This window comes from Symphalangus syndactylus, chromosome 22 (assembly GCF_028878055.3).
Source record: "Symphalangus syndactylus isolate Jambi chromosome 22, NHGRI_mSymSyn1-v2.1_pri, whole genome shotgun sequence".
In the NCBI taxonomy this organism is placed as follows: Eukaryota; Metazoa; Chordata; class Mammalia; order Primates; family Hylobatidae; genus Symphalangus; species Symphalangus syndactylus.
In genome coordinates, this window is record NC_072444.2 from 9,451,879 (window position 1) to 9,469,591 (window position 17,713).

Sequence of the window (17,713 nt, forward strand, 5' to 3'; positions counted from 1 at the left end):
TGACCAACATGCTGAAACTCCATCTCTTAAAAATACCATGCCACTGCACCCCAGCCTGGACGACAGTGAGACCCTGTCTCGAAAATAAAAAATGTAATACAAAAAATTAAGGCCGGGCGCGGTGGCTCACACCTGTAATTCCAGCACTTTGGGAGGCCGAGGCGGGCGGATCACGAAGTCAGGAGATCGAGACCATCCTGGCTAACATGGTGAAACCCCGTTTCTACTAAAAATACAAAAAATTAGCCGGGCGTGGTGGCAGGCGCCTGTGGCCCTACCTACTCGGGAGGCTGAGGCAGGAGAATGGCGTGAACCTGGGAGGCGGAGCTTGCAGTGAGCCAAGACTGCGCCACTGTACTCCGTCTCAAAAAAAAAAAAATTAGCCGGGTGTGGTGGCGCATGCCTGTAATCCCAGCTACTTGGGAAGCTGAGGCAGGAGAATCACTTGAACCTGGGAGGTGGAGGTTGCAGTGAGCTGAGATCATTTTACTGCACTCCAGCCTGGGAAACAAGAGCGAAACTGTCTCAAAAAAAAAAAAAAAAAAAAAAAAATTAACAAAAGGAGAGTGTAGACAAATGTCCTAGAAAGACGTTAATGATAGATGAATGGGAAAAAAGGGTTATAAACCAGTATATATGGAATCTTTTTATAAAATAAACGTATTTCATATACATAAATTTATAAAAAATAAAGACTAGAAGGATAAATACCAAAATAGAACTAGTACTTCTCTTTGGATAATAGGTGTTATTTTTTATCTGTACTATTTTAAAAGTTTTCAACAATAAATGTGCTACTTTTATGAAAGGTGAAAACTCTCATCCTCATCTCTACCATAATTAAAACTAGGAACGGTCATTTTTTTGCTTCAACTGGTAATGAATACACACCAAGTTTACAGGGTGAGGGAATAAAGAATCAGAATTACACAGACATTTCTCTTCATCGGCTTTATTACCATATAACACAAGCTCACAGACTCTAATGTTACAACACAAATGGCCAAAGACTCTAACCTTAAACACAAATGGCCAAAGAAGAAATTTTCCTTTCCAAAAGCTAATTTATTCTGGTTTCCCCTCTTCATTTTTTTTTTTTTTTTTTTTTTTTGAGACGGAGTTTCGCTCTTCTCACCCAGGCTGGAGTGCAATGGCGTCATCTCTGGTCACTGCAACCTTCGCCTCCCGGGTTCAAGCGATTCTCCAGCCTCAGCTTCTCAAGTAGCTGGGATTACAGGTGCCCGCCACCATGCCCAGCTAAATTTTGTATTTTTCGTAGAGATGGGGTTTCACCATTTGGCCAGGCTGGTCTCAAACTCCCGACCTCGGGTGATCCACCTACCTCGGCCTCCCAAAGTGCTGGGATTAGAGGTGTGAGCCACTGCGCTTGGCCCGGTTTCCCCTCTTAATACAGTGGGATTAGATAGATTCTCTGTGATATCCTGAACCTTTAATGTAGAAAGGCTGTCATGAAAGTGAAATCACCACATGAGGAGAACAGTGCAAAGAACCAATTAATTCTCACCATCCTCTCCCTGAAGGAAGAATGCCTGCCTGGCAATGGTGAAATGGGGCATTTAAAACATATTTTTTTGGCCAGGCATGGTGGCTCATGCCTGTAATCCCAGCACTTTGGGAGGCCAAGGTGGGTGGATCACGAGGTCATGAGTTCGAGAATAGCCTGACCAACATGGTGAATCCCCATCTCTACTAAACACACAAAAATTAGCTGAGCATGGTGGCACGCTCCTGTAATCCCAGCTACTCAGGAGGCTGAGGCGGGAGAACTCCTTGAACCCGGGAGGTGGAGGTTGCTGTGAGCCGAGATCGCGCCACTGCACTCCAGCCTGGGAAACAGAGCAAGACTCTGTCTCAAAAACGAAACAAAAAATAAAAAAAAAGCAAACATATTTTTTCAAACAAGTAAGGATAGGCCCCAAATGTGGACAGATCCTCTTAGTCACATGAGCCTCTTGGGGTCTATTTTCTCCAGGTGAACCAGAGGTTTTAGCTGTTCTGCAAAGTTCTTCATGTCATCAGAGACCATGTCCTGCCCAGCGGGTGCTACCACACTTAATTCCACGAGATAGGAGAGTGACAAGGCCTCAGTGCTGTCTGTGTTCCCTGGCACCAGGACGCGGAAAATCTTGTACACCATAATCTTCATGATGCCCTTACGGAACAAATGTCCCTTAGCAACAAACTCATGGTCCATGCGGAAGCCCATTTCCATCAAGAAGTCGGTGAGGTTCTCAGATGTGGCAATGTCCACGCAGTTTCGCACCAGGGCGTGGCGGTTCTTGTCTCCCATTTCTGGCTGTCCCAGGTAGCGCAGATGCCAGGCTGCCCCTGCCCTGTCCATAGAGCGTCGGGCCCTGAGAACAAACGGGCTGGCTTGCTGGCCCTTAAGGAGGAATACCATCTCATGGTCAAGGAAAGTCTCAGGTTCCATGTTGTCACACAAACCACGAAGGCGGTGGATGAGGCTTTCCAGACTGTGATCTAAAACACTTCCTGAAAACGGAAAAAGCACCACCGAGTCCTGTGTTTGATTTTAGGTCATGGAGTCAGCATACGATCAAAAAAACTTAAATGAAAAACCGGCCGGGCACGGTGGCTCACGCCTGTAATCCCAGCACTTTGGGAGGCTGAGGAGGGCAGATCACGAGGTCAGGAGATCGAGACCATCCTGGCTAATATAGTGAAACCCCGTCTCTACTAAAAATACAAAAAATTAGCCAGGCGTGGTGGTGGGCGCCTGTAGTCCCAGCTACTCGGGAGGCTGAGGCAGGAGAATGGCGTGAACCTGGGAGGCGGAGCTGGCCGTGAGCCGAGATTGCGCCACTGCACTCCAGCCTGGGCGACAGAGCAAGACTCCGTCTCAAAAAAAAAAAAAAGAAAAAACAAAACAGTTTAGTGAAGCATTTCATCAAACATAGGGCCAAACATGAGATTTTACAGAAATTACACTACCAAGGTATTGTATAACGTTGTGAGAAAGTTATTTTCCTTTTCAATTTTTTGGAATTTTCTTATTTAGCACTACAAAGTCTTTAGGCCTCCTCTAATGCTCATCTCCAGCAGGCCCGCTTAGAGCCTTTTATCAGCAACAGTGTCATCTAGAATGTAATAATACTGTTTTCGTTATGCATTTATTTATTTCTGTCAAGATAGGGTCTTACTATGTTGCCCAGGTTGGTCTTGAACTCCTGGCCTTGGTCTCCCAAAGTGTTGGGATTACAGGCACAAGCCACCAACAAATAACACTATTTTGTTATATATTTTAACAATTGCCTTCTATTTCCAACAAATCAAAGTCTTCCATCTATAGAAGAAATATAAAGTCTCCCCCGCTTTTTTTGAGACGGAGTCTAGCTCTGTCTCCAGGCTGGAGTGCAGTGGTGCGATCTCGGCTCACTGCAACCTCCACCTCCTGGGTCCAAGAGATTCTCCTGCCTCAGCCTCCTGAGTAGCTGGGACTACAGGCGCCCGCCACCACACCCAGCTAATTTTTGTATTTTTAGTAGAGACAGGGTTTCACCACGTTGGCCAGGATGGTCTCGATCTCTTGACCTCGTGATCCGCCTGCCTCAGCCTCCCAAAGTGCTGAGATTACAGGCATGGAGCCACTGCACCTGGCTAAAGTTTCCTTTTTATCAGGAAAAGTTTTCCTCTTCTATATGTAAGTAGAAGAGAGTGAATTGCTTCAGAGAATCTTCATCCTCTTGGCAACATCTGACACAACTGTTTTTTTTTTTTTTTTTTTGAGACGGAGTCTCGCTCTGTCACCCAGGCTGGAGTGCAATGACGCCATCTCGGCTCACTGCAAGCTCCATCTCCCGGGTTCATGCCATTCTCCTGCCTCAGCCTCCCGAGTAGCTGGGACTACAGGCGCCCGCCACCGCACCCGGCTAATTTTTTGTATTTTTAGTAGAGACGGGGTTTCACCTTGTTGGCCAGGATGGTCTTGATCTCCTGACCTCGTGATCCACCCGCCTCGGCCTCCCAAAGTGCTGGGATTACAGGCGTGAGCCACTGTGCCCAGCCAATACAATTGTTACAGTAGATTATACCCACTATGAAATCTATTCTTCCCTTGGCCTCTGAGACACAACTTTCTTGTCTTCACTTAACTTGCTGACCATTCCGTTTAAGTCTTCTTTGCGTGGTCTCGCTCATCTTCCCTAAACGCTGCAGGACTAGCGCTCAATCCTGGTCCTCTTCTGTATCAATACTCTTTTCCTCCCTAGGTGACTTTATTTGGTCCCATGGCTTTAAATATCATTTAGGCCCTGCGGACTCCCACATTTTTATCTCTGAACTACAGATGAAAACATCCAACTAACTACTCAGTTTCCTCACTTGGATGCCTAACAGACATCTTTATCTTAACATGTTCAATATCAAACTGTTGGTTTTTTCCTCCAAAACCTTATTCACCCTGCAGTCTTCAACATCGCAGTAAATGGCAACTCTCTGTTTTTAGTTGGTTACCCAGGCCAAAAACCAGAAAATCATCTTTGACTTCTTTCTTTCTTTCACACCTTCCATTGAATCCGTATTTTTGAAATAAATGCAGAATGCAATCACTTCTCACTCCTCTGGGCACTTCAACCTAGTTCCTTCAAATGAAGTCACCCTCATTTCTTGCCTGGTCTTTGCAATAGCCTGTTTCTACCTTTGCTTTCTTCCTCTCTTCTCCATATGAAAGCCAAATGGTCTATTAAATTATTGGGCAGATAACAACACCGCTCTACTCAGAACACTCCAGTGGCTTCGTGTGTCATTCAGAATAAAAGCCAACATCTTTACCGTTGTCGACAAGGCCCTACATATTATGGTCTCTGCTACCTGCCAAACATCATCTCCTTCTATTTGTCCCCTTGATCATTCTCTCCAGGAGTGACCTTCCTGCCAGACCCCTTCTCCTATTCTCTATGCTTAGGATGTTCTTCCCATCTGCATGTCTACTCTATCACTTTTGTCAGGTCTCTGCTCAAGTGACTTTATCATCAAGGCCTTTTCTGACCACCGTAATAAAATAGTACGTGTCCTGCCAATCTCTAGCCACTTTCCTGCTTTACTTTTATGGCATGGTTTTTTTTTTTTTTTTTTTTTTTTAGATAGGGTCTTGATCTGTCTCCAGGCTATAGAGCAGTGTCGTGATTATAACTCTTTGCAGCCTCCATCCCCTCGGCTCAAGTGATCCTCCCACCACAGCCTCCCAAGTAGTTCAGACTACAGGTGCACACCACCATGCCCAGCTAATTTTTTTTTTTTTTTTTTTTAGTAGAGATGAGTTCTTGCTATGTTGTCCAGACTAATCCTGAATTCCTGAACTCAAGCAATACTGCAGCCTTAGCCTCCCAAACGACTGGAATTACAGGCATAAACCTGTAATAGCTGGCTTGACATACATTTTTTTAGTGATCTTTCTGCCTCCATGGCTATGGTTCAAATGTTAGGAACATATTCAGATACTTGTTTACAAAATCTGGCCCGGCGCAGTGGCTCACGCCTATAATCCCAGCACTTTGGGAGGCCGAGGCGGGTGGATCACCTGAGGTCAGGAGTTCGAGACCAGCCTGGCCAACATGGAGAAACTGTCTCTACTAAAAATACAAAAATTAGCTGGGCATGGTGGTGCACACCTGTAATCCCGCTACTTAGGAGGCTGAGGCAGGAGAATCGCTTTAATCTGGGAGGCAGAGGCTGCAATAAGCCGAGATTGCACCACTGTGCTCCAGCCTGGGCAACAGAGTGAGAATCCGTCTTTTTTTTTTTTTTTGAGATGGAATCTCCCTCTGTCGCCCAGGCTGGAGTGCAGTGGCGCGGTCTCAGCTCACTGCAAGCTCCGCCTCCCGGGTTCATGCCATTCTCCTGCCTCACCCTCCCAAGTAGCTAGGACTACAGGCACCCGCCACCACGCCTGGCTAATTTTTTTTTTGTATTTTTAGTAGAGACAGGGTTTCACCATGTTAGCCAGGATGGTCTCGATCTCCTGACCTTGTGATCCGCCCACCTCGGCCTCCCAAAGTGCTGGGATTACAGGCTTGAGCCACCGCGCCCGGCCGAGAATCCGTCTTAAAAAAAAAAAAAAAAAATCAGAGAAACAGGACCTAGAAAGATAGTTGCTGAGGGTTTGGCATAGAGGGGAGTAGGAATTAGTGTTTAATGGGTATAGAGTTGCAGTTTTATAGGATGAAAAACTTAAGTATTTTAGGCCGGGCACTGCAGCTCATCCCTGTAATCCTAGCACTTTGGGAGGCCAAGGCAAGTATATCACTTGAGGGCAAGAGTTCAAGACCAGTTTGGCCAACGTGATGAAACCGCAACTCTCTACTAAAAATACAAAAATTAGTTGGGCGTGGTGATGCACGCCTGCAATCCCAGCTATTCACAGGGCTGAGACACAAGAATCCCTCGAACCCGGGAAGTAGATAGAGGTTGCACTGAGCTGTTATTGTGCCACTGCGTTCCAGCCTGGGTGACAGATTGAGACTCTGTCTCAAAGAAAAAAAAAGTTATACTAAGAATTTTTTCAAGCTACTCACAATAAACCAAAGTTCTAAAGATCTGTTGTTTAACAATGTTAATATATTTAACAATACTGAACTGTACACTTAAATATGTTAAGATGGCAATTTTTTTTTTTTTTTTGAGACAGAGTCTCGCTCTGTCGCCCAGGCTGGAGTGCAGTGGCGCAATCTCGGCTCACTGCAACCTCTGCCTCCCAGGTTCACACCATTCTCCTGCCTCAGCCTCCTGAGTAGCTGGGACTACAGGTGCCCGCCACCACGTCGGGCTAATTTCTTTTGCATTTTTAGTAGAGACAGGGTTTCACCGTGTTAGCCAGGATGGTCTCCATCTCCTGACCTTGTGATCCGCCCGCCTCGGCCTCCCAGAGTACTGGGATTACACGTGTGAACCACCGTGCCCAGCCAAGATGGCAAATTTATTATGCTTAGTGCATATAAAACTATAATTTAAAGTAACAGTTAAAAACATAGCTGGATGCCAGAAACTGTGCAGGCTGCTTTTGTGTTAAGTCTCTCATCTTAAGGGAAGCTGAACAGAGATGAGGAAAACAGGTAATCCAAGTGCCCTGGTTCACTTACCCTGCAACAGGTACTCCATCATGTTAATGGTGCCCCCAGTGACAGGCATCATGGTGACTGGAGGTGCCTCCATGGTGTCTAAGTTGAAGACAACACAACTGGACTCAGAGCCCCCAGTCAGGTAAGGCACGGGATGTACCTGGAAAAGAGTTCACTTGTTTATACATCAGAGTGGTGGAGAGAGACCAGATCTGTTGTGGCACTGGCCTTCAAATCAAAGATTCATTCATTCAAAAACGTTTGAGTATCTCCTTATATGGCCAGTTCCAGGAACTGACGATACACAGAAATATAAAAAGGAGATTTGGTCATGGAGTTACAGCATTACCTTCTAGTCTCAAGTTCTGAAACCTCCAAGTTACCTGTGCAATCTTGAGAAAGTCCTATCTATAACCCCTCACCCTGGGACTCAATGTCTTCCTTATAAAATGAGGCCAGTGATTTTTTTTTTTGAGACGGAGTTTCACTCTTGTCGCCCAGGCTGGAGTGCAATGGCGCAATCTCTGTTCACTGCAGCCTCCGCCTCCCAGGTTCAAGCGATTCTCCTGCCTCAGCCTCCCGAGTAGCTGGGATTACAGGTGCCCGCAACCACGCCCGGCTAACTTTTTTTGTATTTTTAGTAGAGACGGGGTTTGGTCGTGTTGGCCAGGTTGGCCTCGAACTCCTGGCCTCAGGTGATCCTCAGGTGATCCGGCCTCCCAAAGTGCTGGCATTACAGGTGTGAGCCACCGCGCCTGGCCAAAGGCCAGTGATTTTTAACTCCCAAGGCTATGTGGCTCAAACGAGGTAATAAAGAGGCAACAAAATTCAGAAGAACTGAAAAAGGACTTAAGGGACCTTCATTTCATAGATGAGGATATTGAGACTTGGAGAGGGACAGAAGGATACACACAGCAAGTTGGTAGCAGAGTTTGGACCAAACTAGAATCTAGGCGTTCTATCTCTCTGCAAGTGCCTTCCCCCGTACCTTTTTCTTTTTTTGGTGACAGGATCTCCCTCTGTAGCCCAGACTGGAGTGCAGTGGGGAGTTCCTAGCTCACTATAACCTCGAACTCCTGGGCTCAAGCGATCCTCCCGCCTCAGCCTCCCGAGTAGCTGGGACTACAGGCGGGAGAACCACTGCGGCTGGCCTAAAAATGCCTTTTAAAGAGAGCCAAGTCCGGGCGCGGTGGCTCACGCCTGTAATCCCAGTACTTTGGAAGGCCGAGGCCGGCGGATCAACTGGAGGTTGGGAGTTTGAGACCAGCCTGACCAACATGAAAAAACCCCGTCTTCAAACCCCCTTTGAAGGCCAGTGCCACTAAAAATACAAAAAATTTGCCAGGCCTGGTGGCGAGCGCCTGTAATCCCAGCTACTCGGGAGGCTGAGGCAGGAGAATCGCTTGAACCCGGAAGGCGAGGTTGCGGCGAGCCGAAATCGCGCCATTGCACTCCAGCCTGGACAACAAGAGCGAAACTCCGTCTCAAAAAAAAAAAAAAAACAAAAGAGAGAGAGAGCCAAGAGGAAGTTATTTTAAGATGATGGTATATAGGTCCTTCTAAGCCGGCATCCAGAACACGTGTCCACTTAAACACTAGAAGCACACCTCCTTGAGGCTCTAGTGTCTTCTCCAGAAGCCGGGAATTATATCCACCCGCGCACCTAGGAGCCTTTGAGCGACGATTAGATCCCAGCACTCTGGCTACCCGAGCCCGGGAAGCCCCCAGACCGGTGCAACCAGCTAACTTCCTCCTCTTTTCACTTCCGGTCGGAAGCCGACGACTCACAAACCTCGAAACTGCCGTTCCCAAAAGTATGGGTGCCGAGAAGGCCGAAGAGCTTCATTGAGCATAATCAGAAGCGCATGCGCAAAATGCCGGGCTGCCGTATGAAAGATGGCGGCCTCCTTTGGCGCTTTCCTCCGGGCGCTACCTGGATCCTTGACGTCATAGGCCAGCCTCTGGGAAAATCTTTTTAGATTTGACAACCTGGAGATATATTTGTGTAGAAAGTCTCTTGGAACTGATAGGACTTACAGAGATTATAATGGGTTTAAAAAGAAAAAAGAACTGAGGGGTTGGGCGCGGTGGCTCACGCCTGTAACCCCAGCATTTTGGGAGGCCGAGGCAGGTGGATCACTTGAGGTCAGGAGTTCGAGACCAGCCTGGCCAAGATGGTAAAACTCCATCTCTATTAAAAATACAAAAATTAGCCGGGCATGGTGGCGAGCGCCTGTAATCCCAGCTATTAGGGTGGCTGAGGTGGGAGAATCGCTTGAACGCGGGAGGCGGGAGTTGCGGCGAACCGAGATCGCGCCACTGCTTTGTAGCCTGAGCTACAGAGAGAGACACTGTCTCAGAAAAAAAAAAAAAAAAAGAGTCTGGAAAAGGAGTAGGTCCAGATCTGGGAGTATTCTGCAGTGCTATACTAAAGAATACATGTGAGCTTTAAAAGAACCCTGGCTGCAACATGGAGAAAAGTTTGGGAAAGGAGACAGCCTAGAGAAAAAAGACCAGGCCGGACACGGTGGCTGAGGCCTGTAATCCCAGCACTTTGGGAGGCCAAGGCGGGCCGATGGCTTGAGTTCAGGAATTCAAGACCAGCCTGAACAACATGGCGAAACCCTGTCTCTACAAAAAATATAAAAATTAGCTGAACGTAGTGGCTCGCACCTGCAGTCCCAGCTACTTGGGAGGCTGAGGTGGGAGGATTGCTTGAGCCCAGGAGGCAGAGGTTGCAGTGAGCTGAGATAGCGCCACTGCACTCCAGCCTGTGCAACAGAGGGAGATCCTGTCTGGAAAAATATTAAAGAGAAAAGACCAGTTAGGCGCTTTGGTACAACTCTAACTGAGAAACAACTGTCAGAAAAAGATTTTAAAAATGTAAAAAGAGGAAATTAGCCAGGCATGGTGGCACACGCCTGTAGTCCCAGCTACTCAGGTGGCCGAGGCACCAAAATCGCTTGAACCCAGGAGGCAGAGGTTGCAGTGAGCTGAAATCGCGCCACTGCACTCCAGCCTGGGCTACAGAGCAAGACTCTGTCATATATATATATATATATATATATGTAAAATAATTCTTTAATGACTAACCAGAGGTAAAGACAGAGAGATGAAGGAGTCACAAATGCCCAGATTTCTACCTTGGGTGGCTATTGTAGCACTTTTTTTCTCTAAGCTAGGAAACACAGAGCAGTGTGGATGAGACAGGAAAGATGAGTTCATATGTAGACACATTGAGCATCAAATGTCTGTGGGACACCCAAATGGCAAAGTTCAAGGGAGAGAAATGGGCTACAGATAGAGATTTCAAAACCATAGACTCATAGATGGTAGCTAAAAGCCATGACATCGAATGAGATCATCTTGAAAGAGTGTACTAAATAGGAAAAGAAGATTGACAAGGCTGGGCCTTGCATAGCACTCTGGCAGTTATTAGAGTTGCATATGCCCTAGGGTTTAGGATGTGCCTCCTGATCGACCTGGTGATTCACAAGATTGGGCAGAGTGACCAGCTCTCAAGTGCTGTAATGATTAGAGGAGGCTGTGAACTTCTTTGGCCTCTCTTTTCTGATACAGACACTAATTGCAGCATAGAAAGTCCAGTGAATTACAGGTCATTTGAGGCACCATAGGGTTTACCCAGATTTTAGCTGGTATTTTAAAGAAGAGTAAGTTTTTTTAAAAAGGTAGGGGAGATAGACAGAAAATGGGTAAACAATGTGATAATACCTGAAGGAAGCCTGGAGATTATAGGGATGGGTTTCTCTTATAAGGATATGATGCCTAAAGCTTAGGATGGGGCTCACCCCTGTACTTTGCCACTACCAGCTGTGCAACCTTGGGCAATTCACTTCCCCTCCCTGAGCCTCAGCTTCCTTTTTTGTAAAATAGAGATAATAATAGTACTTTCAAAGGAGTTTGCCAAAATCAAATGAGATGGTTATAAAGCATTTAACATAGTGCTTGGCTTATTGTAAGCACTTAATATTTTTATTTTCTTTTATTTTTATTTAGTTGTATTTATTTTTTTAGAGATGGGGTCTTACTTATGTGAGACCCAGACTGGTCTCAAACTCCTGGCCTCAAGCCATCCTCCCATCTTGGCCTCCTAAAGTGCTGGGATTACAGGCATGAGCCATCATGCCTGGCCTGTAGGCATTTAATAAGCAGTAGCTATTAGCTTTTTTTTTTTTTTTTTTTTTTTTTGAGACAGAGTCTCGCTCTGTCCCCCAGGCTGGAGTGCAGTGGCGCAATCTCGGCTCACTGCCAGCTCCACTTTCCGGGTTCATGCCATTCTCCCATTCTCCTGCCTCAGCCTCCTGAGTAGCTGAGGCGCCTGCCACTACGCCCGGCTAATATTTTGTATTTTTAGTAGAGACGGGGTTTCACCGTGTTAGCCAGGATGGTCTGGATCTCCTGACCACGTGATCCACCCACCTCGGCCTCCCAAAGTGCTGGGATTACAAGCGTGAGCCACCGCGCCCGGCCTTTTTTTTTTTTTTTTTTTTTGAGACAGAGTCTCGCTCTGTTGCCCAGGCTGGAGTACAGTGGCGCGATCTTGGCTCACTGCAACCTCCGCCTCCTGGGTTCAAGCTATTCTCCTGCCTCAGCCTCCCAAGTGGCTGGGATTACAGGTGCATTCTATTTTATTGTTTTCACTCTTCACTCTTTTAAATCCATTTTTTCAAAAATATTTTTTCATTTTTTGGGAGACTCACTGGATCTATGAATGTATTTTGTGCATGGCTTATCGCCCTGGATAGATTGTAAACATCTTGAAGTGAGGAATCATATATATATATATATATATATATATACACACACACACACACACACATATATACACACACACGTATATACACACACATATATACATAATATATGTAAAAATGTATATATACATATATATATATTTTTAAACAGAGTCTCACTCTGTTACCCAGGCTGGAGTGCAGTGGCACCATCTTGGCTCACTGCAACCTTTGCCTCCTAGGTTCAAGTAATTCTTGTGCCTCAGCCTCCTGAGTAGCTGGAATTACAGGCATGAGCCACCACACCCGGCTAATTTTTGTAGTTTTAGTAGAGACGGGGTTCGCCATGTTGGCCAAGCTGGTCTTGAACCCCTGACCTCAGGTGATCTGCCGGCCTCGGCCTCCCAAAGTTCTGAGATTACAGGCGTGAGCCACCGCGCCCAGCCCCAGCCTTTTTTTTCTTTCCTTTTTTTGTAGAGACAGGGTCTCACTATATTGACCAGGCTGGTCTCCAACTCCTGGGCTCAAGAAATTCTGCTGCCTAGGCCTCCCAAAGTGCTGGGATCATAGGTGTGAGCCACAACACCAAGTCAATAATTTTTTATATAGAGTACTTGCTGAAATGATAATATTTGGGATATTGGGGTTAAATAAAAATATTTTGTTACATTTAATTTAACTTGTTTGTTTTTATTTGTTTTGTTTTGTTTTGAGATGGAGTCTTGCTCTGTCGTCCAGGCTGGAGTGCAGTGGCGTGATCTTGGCTCACTGCAACTTCTGCCTCCCAGGTTTAAGCAATTCGCCTTCCTCAGCCTCCCCAGTAGCTAGGACTACAGGCGCCCACCGCCACACCTGGCTAATTTTTGTATTTTTTAGTAGAGACAGGGTTTTGCTATGTTGGCCAGGCTGGTCTTCAACTCCTGACCTCAGGGGATCCACCTGCCTCAGCCTCCCAAAGTGCTGGGATTACAGGTGTGAGCCACTGAGCCCAGCTTATTTTTACAAGGTGCTACTAGAATATTTATTTATTTATATTTTTGTTTATTTATTTGGAGACAAGAGTCTTGCTCTGTCTCCCAGGCTGGAGTACAGTGGCATAATCTTGGCTCACTGCAACCTCTGCCTCCCAGACTCAAGCAATTCTCGTGCCTCAGCCTCCTGAGTAGCTGAGACTACAGACGCATGCCACCACGCCCGCCTAATTTTTTTTTTTTTTTTCTTTAAGTAGACCAGGTTTCACCATGTTGGCCAGGCTGGTCTCAAACTCCTGTCCTCAAGTGATCCCCCTATCTGGGCCTCCCAGATTGCTGGTGTGAGCCCCCATGCCTGGCCTAGAATATTTAAAAGTATATATGTGACTCACATATTTCTGTTGGACAGTACTGCTATAGGATCTAGATTTGAAGGTGTGGCTTTACAGTCAGACAGATCTATAATTCTGGCCACTGCTTGTGTGGGTCTAGGCAGTTTAACTTCTTAGGCCTTTGGCAATGCCTGGTATATACTGTATATTGTAGGTATGCAATGAATCAGATTCACTGTTAGGAGAATGGTTTAGGAACTGGGGAATGTTTAATTAGAAAAGACTTACGAAGGGTGGAACATGACATCTGTCTTCCAGTATATGAATATATGACAAAGCCAGTGGGGATTGAGGACAGATGAAGAGGAAAGGGCAAGGGTTAGGGTTAGGGTATATTTAACTCATTTAACTCTCACAAGCATGGGGACTTCAGCCCACTTAGCAGATGAGGAAATAGGCTCTGAGAAGTTAGGTACATTGCTGATAAGTGTCAGAGTCAGGATTAAAAGCCAAATCTGTCTGCCTCCAGAGATTTATTGTACTAAGACTTTGCTCTGTGTTAGTTTGGATTGCTATAACAAATTACCAAAGACTGGGTGGCCAAAACAACGAATGATTTCACATATTTCCTGGAGGCTGGGAAGTCCAAGATTGAGGTGCTGATAGATACAGTGTCTGGTGAGGGTCGGCTTCATGAATTGCAGATGGCTGTGTTCTCATATCATCACATGGCTGAGAGAAAAATCATCTCTCTTGTTTTTTCCTACAAGGGCACTAATCTCATTCATGAAGACTTCACCCTCACGACCTAATTATCTTCCAAAGGCTCACCATCACATTGGAGGTTAGGATTCTTCTTTTTAAAGGCCCTCCAGGTGTTCACAGTGCCTACGTAGTGCTGGGCAAATTTCTACTTCTCCCAGGATTTAGCATATGAATTTTGGGGAGACACAACCTTCAATCTATAATAGCCTCCTGAGAGAAACTGACTGCTTTTGTATAGTTCCAGAGGACAGGACTAGAATCGTTGGGTGAAAATTATAGGGATATAGATTTCAGCTTAATATAAGGAACAACTTGTCACAGTGGTGGTGTCCAGTAATGGAAGGGGGGCCCGGATACGAAGTAGACTCCCTTCCAGTGGAAATATTGAAGGAGAGACTGTGGTAAAAAGAATTATTGGCCAGGTGTGGTAGCTCACGCCTGTAATCACAGGACTTTGGGAGGCCTAGGTGGGCAGGTCACCTGCACCTGAGGTCAGGAGTTCAAGACCAGCCTGGCCAACATGGCGAAACCCCATCTCTACTAAAAACACAAAAATTAGCTGGGCATGGTGGCACACACCTGTAATGCCAGCTACTCGGGACGCTGAGGGAGGAGAATCGCTTGAACCTGGGAGGCGGAGGTTGCAGTGAGCCAAGGTGGTGCCACTGCACTCCAGCCTGGGCAACAGAGCGAGACTCTATCTCAAAAAAAAAAGAAAAGAGGGTCGGGTGCGGTGGCTCATGCCTGTAATCCCAGCACTTTGGGAGGCCGAGGCGGGCGGATCACGAGGTCAGGAGATCGAGACCATCCTGGTTAACACGGTGAAACCCCGTCTCTACTAAAAATACAAAAAATTAGCCGGGCGTGGTGGCGGGCACCTGTAGTTCCAGCTACTTGAGGGGCTGAGGCAGGAGAATGGCATGAACCCGGGAGGCGGAGCTTGCAGTGAGCCGAGATTGCGCCACTGCACTCTGGGCTGGGCGACAGAGCGAGACCCCATCTCAAAAAAAAAAAAAAAGAAAAGAAAGAATTCTTGCTCTGAATGGGAGAGATTGAATTATCATATTTCCTTGATTCCTAGACACTATCCACTGTAAGTCATAGTATTGATTTAATAACAGAGTTTCAGTCAATTGATAAACACTCTCTATGTGTATATATATATATATATATATATATATATATATATATATATATCTGTTATAAATTGAAGCCCAATAAACCCAGACACAAAATGCATCTTAGAGTTGAGAAAATGCAGTAGTCAAATTTATGATTTCATAGATACTTAGCCTTCGTAATTCTATGCCTTTGGATTTTTTTCCTATTATGACAACTACAGCATCATTATTAATAGTAATGACCGTCAGCAAACACCCAATGACAAATAAGAAATGACACCATTCTTGTTCTTAAGGAGTTTAGTTTGCTGAGAGACAGGTAAAACACCTCATATAATTTTGTGCCTAGTGTTCTTCATTGGGTGCTGACTCAAGAAATTCACTTCCCCACCCCACTGGCTGAATGACAGGCAGCATTAGCCATTTAATTCTCTTAATCTCAAGGCAGGGCCCTAAGAAAGTCTGTTGCGGAAGGGTAATTGGCCTATTTACTTGCTCCCTTCCTCTTAGCCCAGCCAACCCAACTCTAGCCTCTGGTTGACCAGGTGTTGAGGTGCCTTGAGGGGATAAGCTATAATAGTTAATGTATTACATGTATCCATAAAAGATTAAAGATTAGCTCTGTTTTAGCTGAACTGTAACTGTCTGTTTGGGTTTCTCCCCTCCCAGGCTGTCTGGGGAAATCAGTGTTGGTTTAGTCTGAAGATAATTAACCCACTGGGTCTCAAATTTCCTGGACAGCTCCCCTTGAGTGAGTGATTACTGGGTGCCAGGCTCTGGGGTAAGCACTTTCTGTGAATCTGTATTTTCTTTTTTTGAGATGGAGTCTCACTCGGTCACCCAGGTGGAAGTGCAGTGGCGTGATCTCAGCTCACTGCAACCTCCACCTCCCAGGTTCAAGTGATTCTCCTGCCTCAGCCTCCCAAATAGCTGGGATTACAAGCGTGCACCACCACACTCAGCTAATTTTTGTATTTGTGGTAGAAATGGGATTTCACCACATTGGCCAGGCTGGTCTCGAACTCCAGACCTCAGGTGATCCACCCGCCTCAGCCTCCCAAAGTGCTGGGATTACAGATGTGAGCCACCATGCTCAGCTGAATCTGTATAATTCATTTCCTCCTCATACTAGCTCTCAGAAGCAGGTGGTATTCTCTCCATCTCATAGCTGCCAGAATTGCAAGTCTGCTATATAATCTATTTGGAAGTAAAAGGATTTGCTTCTGGTCCCCTAAGATCTCATCACAATTACCCCCTTCCTTGGGTCAGGTGGTTTTATGCCGTTATTTATACCATCGACTCAAATGTTTTCTGGAGGAGACTCTTTGTACAACCCAGAGGAGATGAGGAAGCCCAAAAAGACTTCATGGAGAAGCAGAAGGGCAGAGGTTAACACACTAGTGCTTAGGACTTAAGATGGGTCCTGGACATGGTGGATCATACCTGTAATTCCAGCACTTTGGGAGGCTGAGGCAGGCAGATCACTTGAGCCCAGTAGTTCAAGACCAGCCTAGGCAATGTAGGGAGACCCCACCTCTACAAAAAATTTAAAAATTAGCCAGACATGGTAGCCCGTGCCTGTAATTCCAGCTACTTGGGAGGCTGAGGTGGGAGTGTCATTTGAGCCCAGGAGGTCAAGGCTATAGTGAGTTGAGATGCTGCCACAGCCCGGGTGACAGAGCCAGACTATCTCAAAAAAAAAAAAAAAAAAAAAAAAAAAAAGAGAATTAGTGAAAAGAACATTGTAAGGAGAGTTGGCGCATTCCCCATATGGGCATAGCAAGCACACTGTGGCACATAATACAGTCAGCTCTTACTATGTGCCCGTGGTAGGCGAGGCGCCATGCTGGACTTTGGGAATATAAAGAATAAGTGGGACAACCTCAACCCCTGCCCTGACAGAGTCCACATTCTAGTGATAAAATATTAAATAATACAGGCCGGGCGTGGTGGCTCACGCTTGTAATCCCAGCACTTTGGGAGGCTGAGGCGGGCGGATCACGAGGTCAGGAGGTCGAGACCACAGTGAAACCCCATCTCTACTAAAAATACAAAAAAAAAATTAACTGGGCGTGGTGGCGGACGCCTGTAGTCCCAGCTAGTCGGAGAGGCTGAGACAGGAGAATGGCGTGAACCCGGGAGGCGGAGCTTGCAGTGAGCCGAGATTGCGCCACTGCACTCCAGCCTGGGCGACAGAGCAAGACTCCGTCCCAAAAAAAAAAAACTGAGTGTGGTGGCGGGCAACCATAGTCCCAGATATTCTGGAGGCTGAGGCAGGAGGATCCTTTGAGCCTAGGAGTTTGAGGCTGCAGTGCGCTATGATTGTCCACTGCACTCCAGCCTGGGCGATGGAGCAAGACCCTTCCTCTAAAATGATAATAACAATATTCTAAGTGAAAGAAGTCAGACACAAAAGAATATGTAATTTATGATTCCATCTATGTGATATTCTAGAAGAGACAAAACTAATCTACAGTGAGAGAAATAAAATCGTGCTTGTCTAGGGTGGGAAGTAGGGAGGACTCACTGCAAGGAGATATAAGGGAACTTTCTGGAAAAATGGAAACATTTATATTTTGATTGTGATGTCAGGTGCTCAAGTGTATATTTGTCAACACTCATCAAGATGTACATTTAAATGGATTATTTTATTTTATTTTATTTTATTTATTT

At 46.0% G+C, this 17,713-nt stretch overlaps 1 protein-coding gene across 3 annotated transcripts; it reads right to left on the reverse strand.

Moving 5' to 3' along the window:
* Positions 1-855: 855 nt before the first annotated feature.
* Positions 856-8,873, reverse strand: MED18 (mediator complex subunit 18). 3 transcript variants are annotated; one of them, XM_063631532.1, is made up of 3 exons: positions 8,086-8,673; positions 7,119-7,257; positions 856-2,514 (listed from the first exon to the last, which is right to left on the reverse strand). In XM_063631532.1, exons 2-3 carry the CDS (start codon positions 7,189-7,191, stop codon positions 1,961-1,963), a joined length of 627 nt encoding a protein of 208 aa, XP_063487602.1. In that variant the 5' UTR covers positions 7,192-7,257; positions 8,086-8,673; the 3' UTR covers positions 856-1,960. The 3 variants fall into 3 exon arrangements, with proteins under 3 accessions (XP_063487602.1, XP_063487601.1, XP_055117362.1); XM_063631531.1 differs by lacking the exon at positions 8,086-8,673 and adding an exon at positions 8,761-8,873 and having other exon boundaries at positions 857-2,514; XM_055261387.2 differs by lacking the exon at positions 8,086-8,673 and adding an exon at positions 8,705-8,870 and having other exon boundaries at positions 858-2,514.
* Between the last annotated feature and the right edge of the window lie 8,840 nt (positions 8,874-17,713).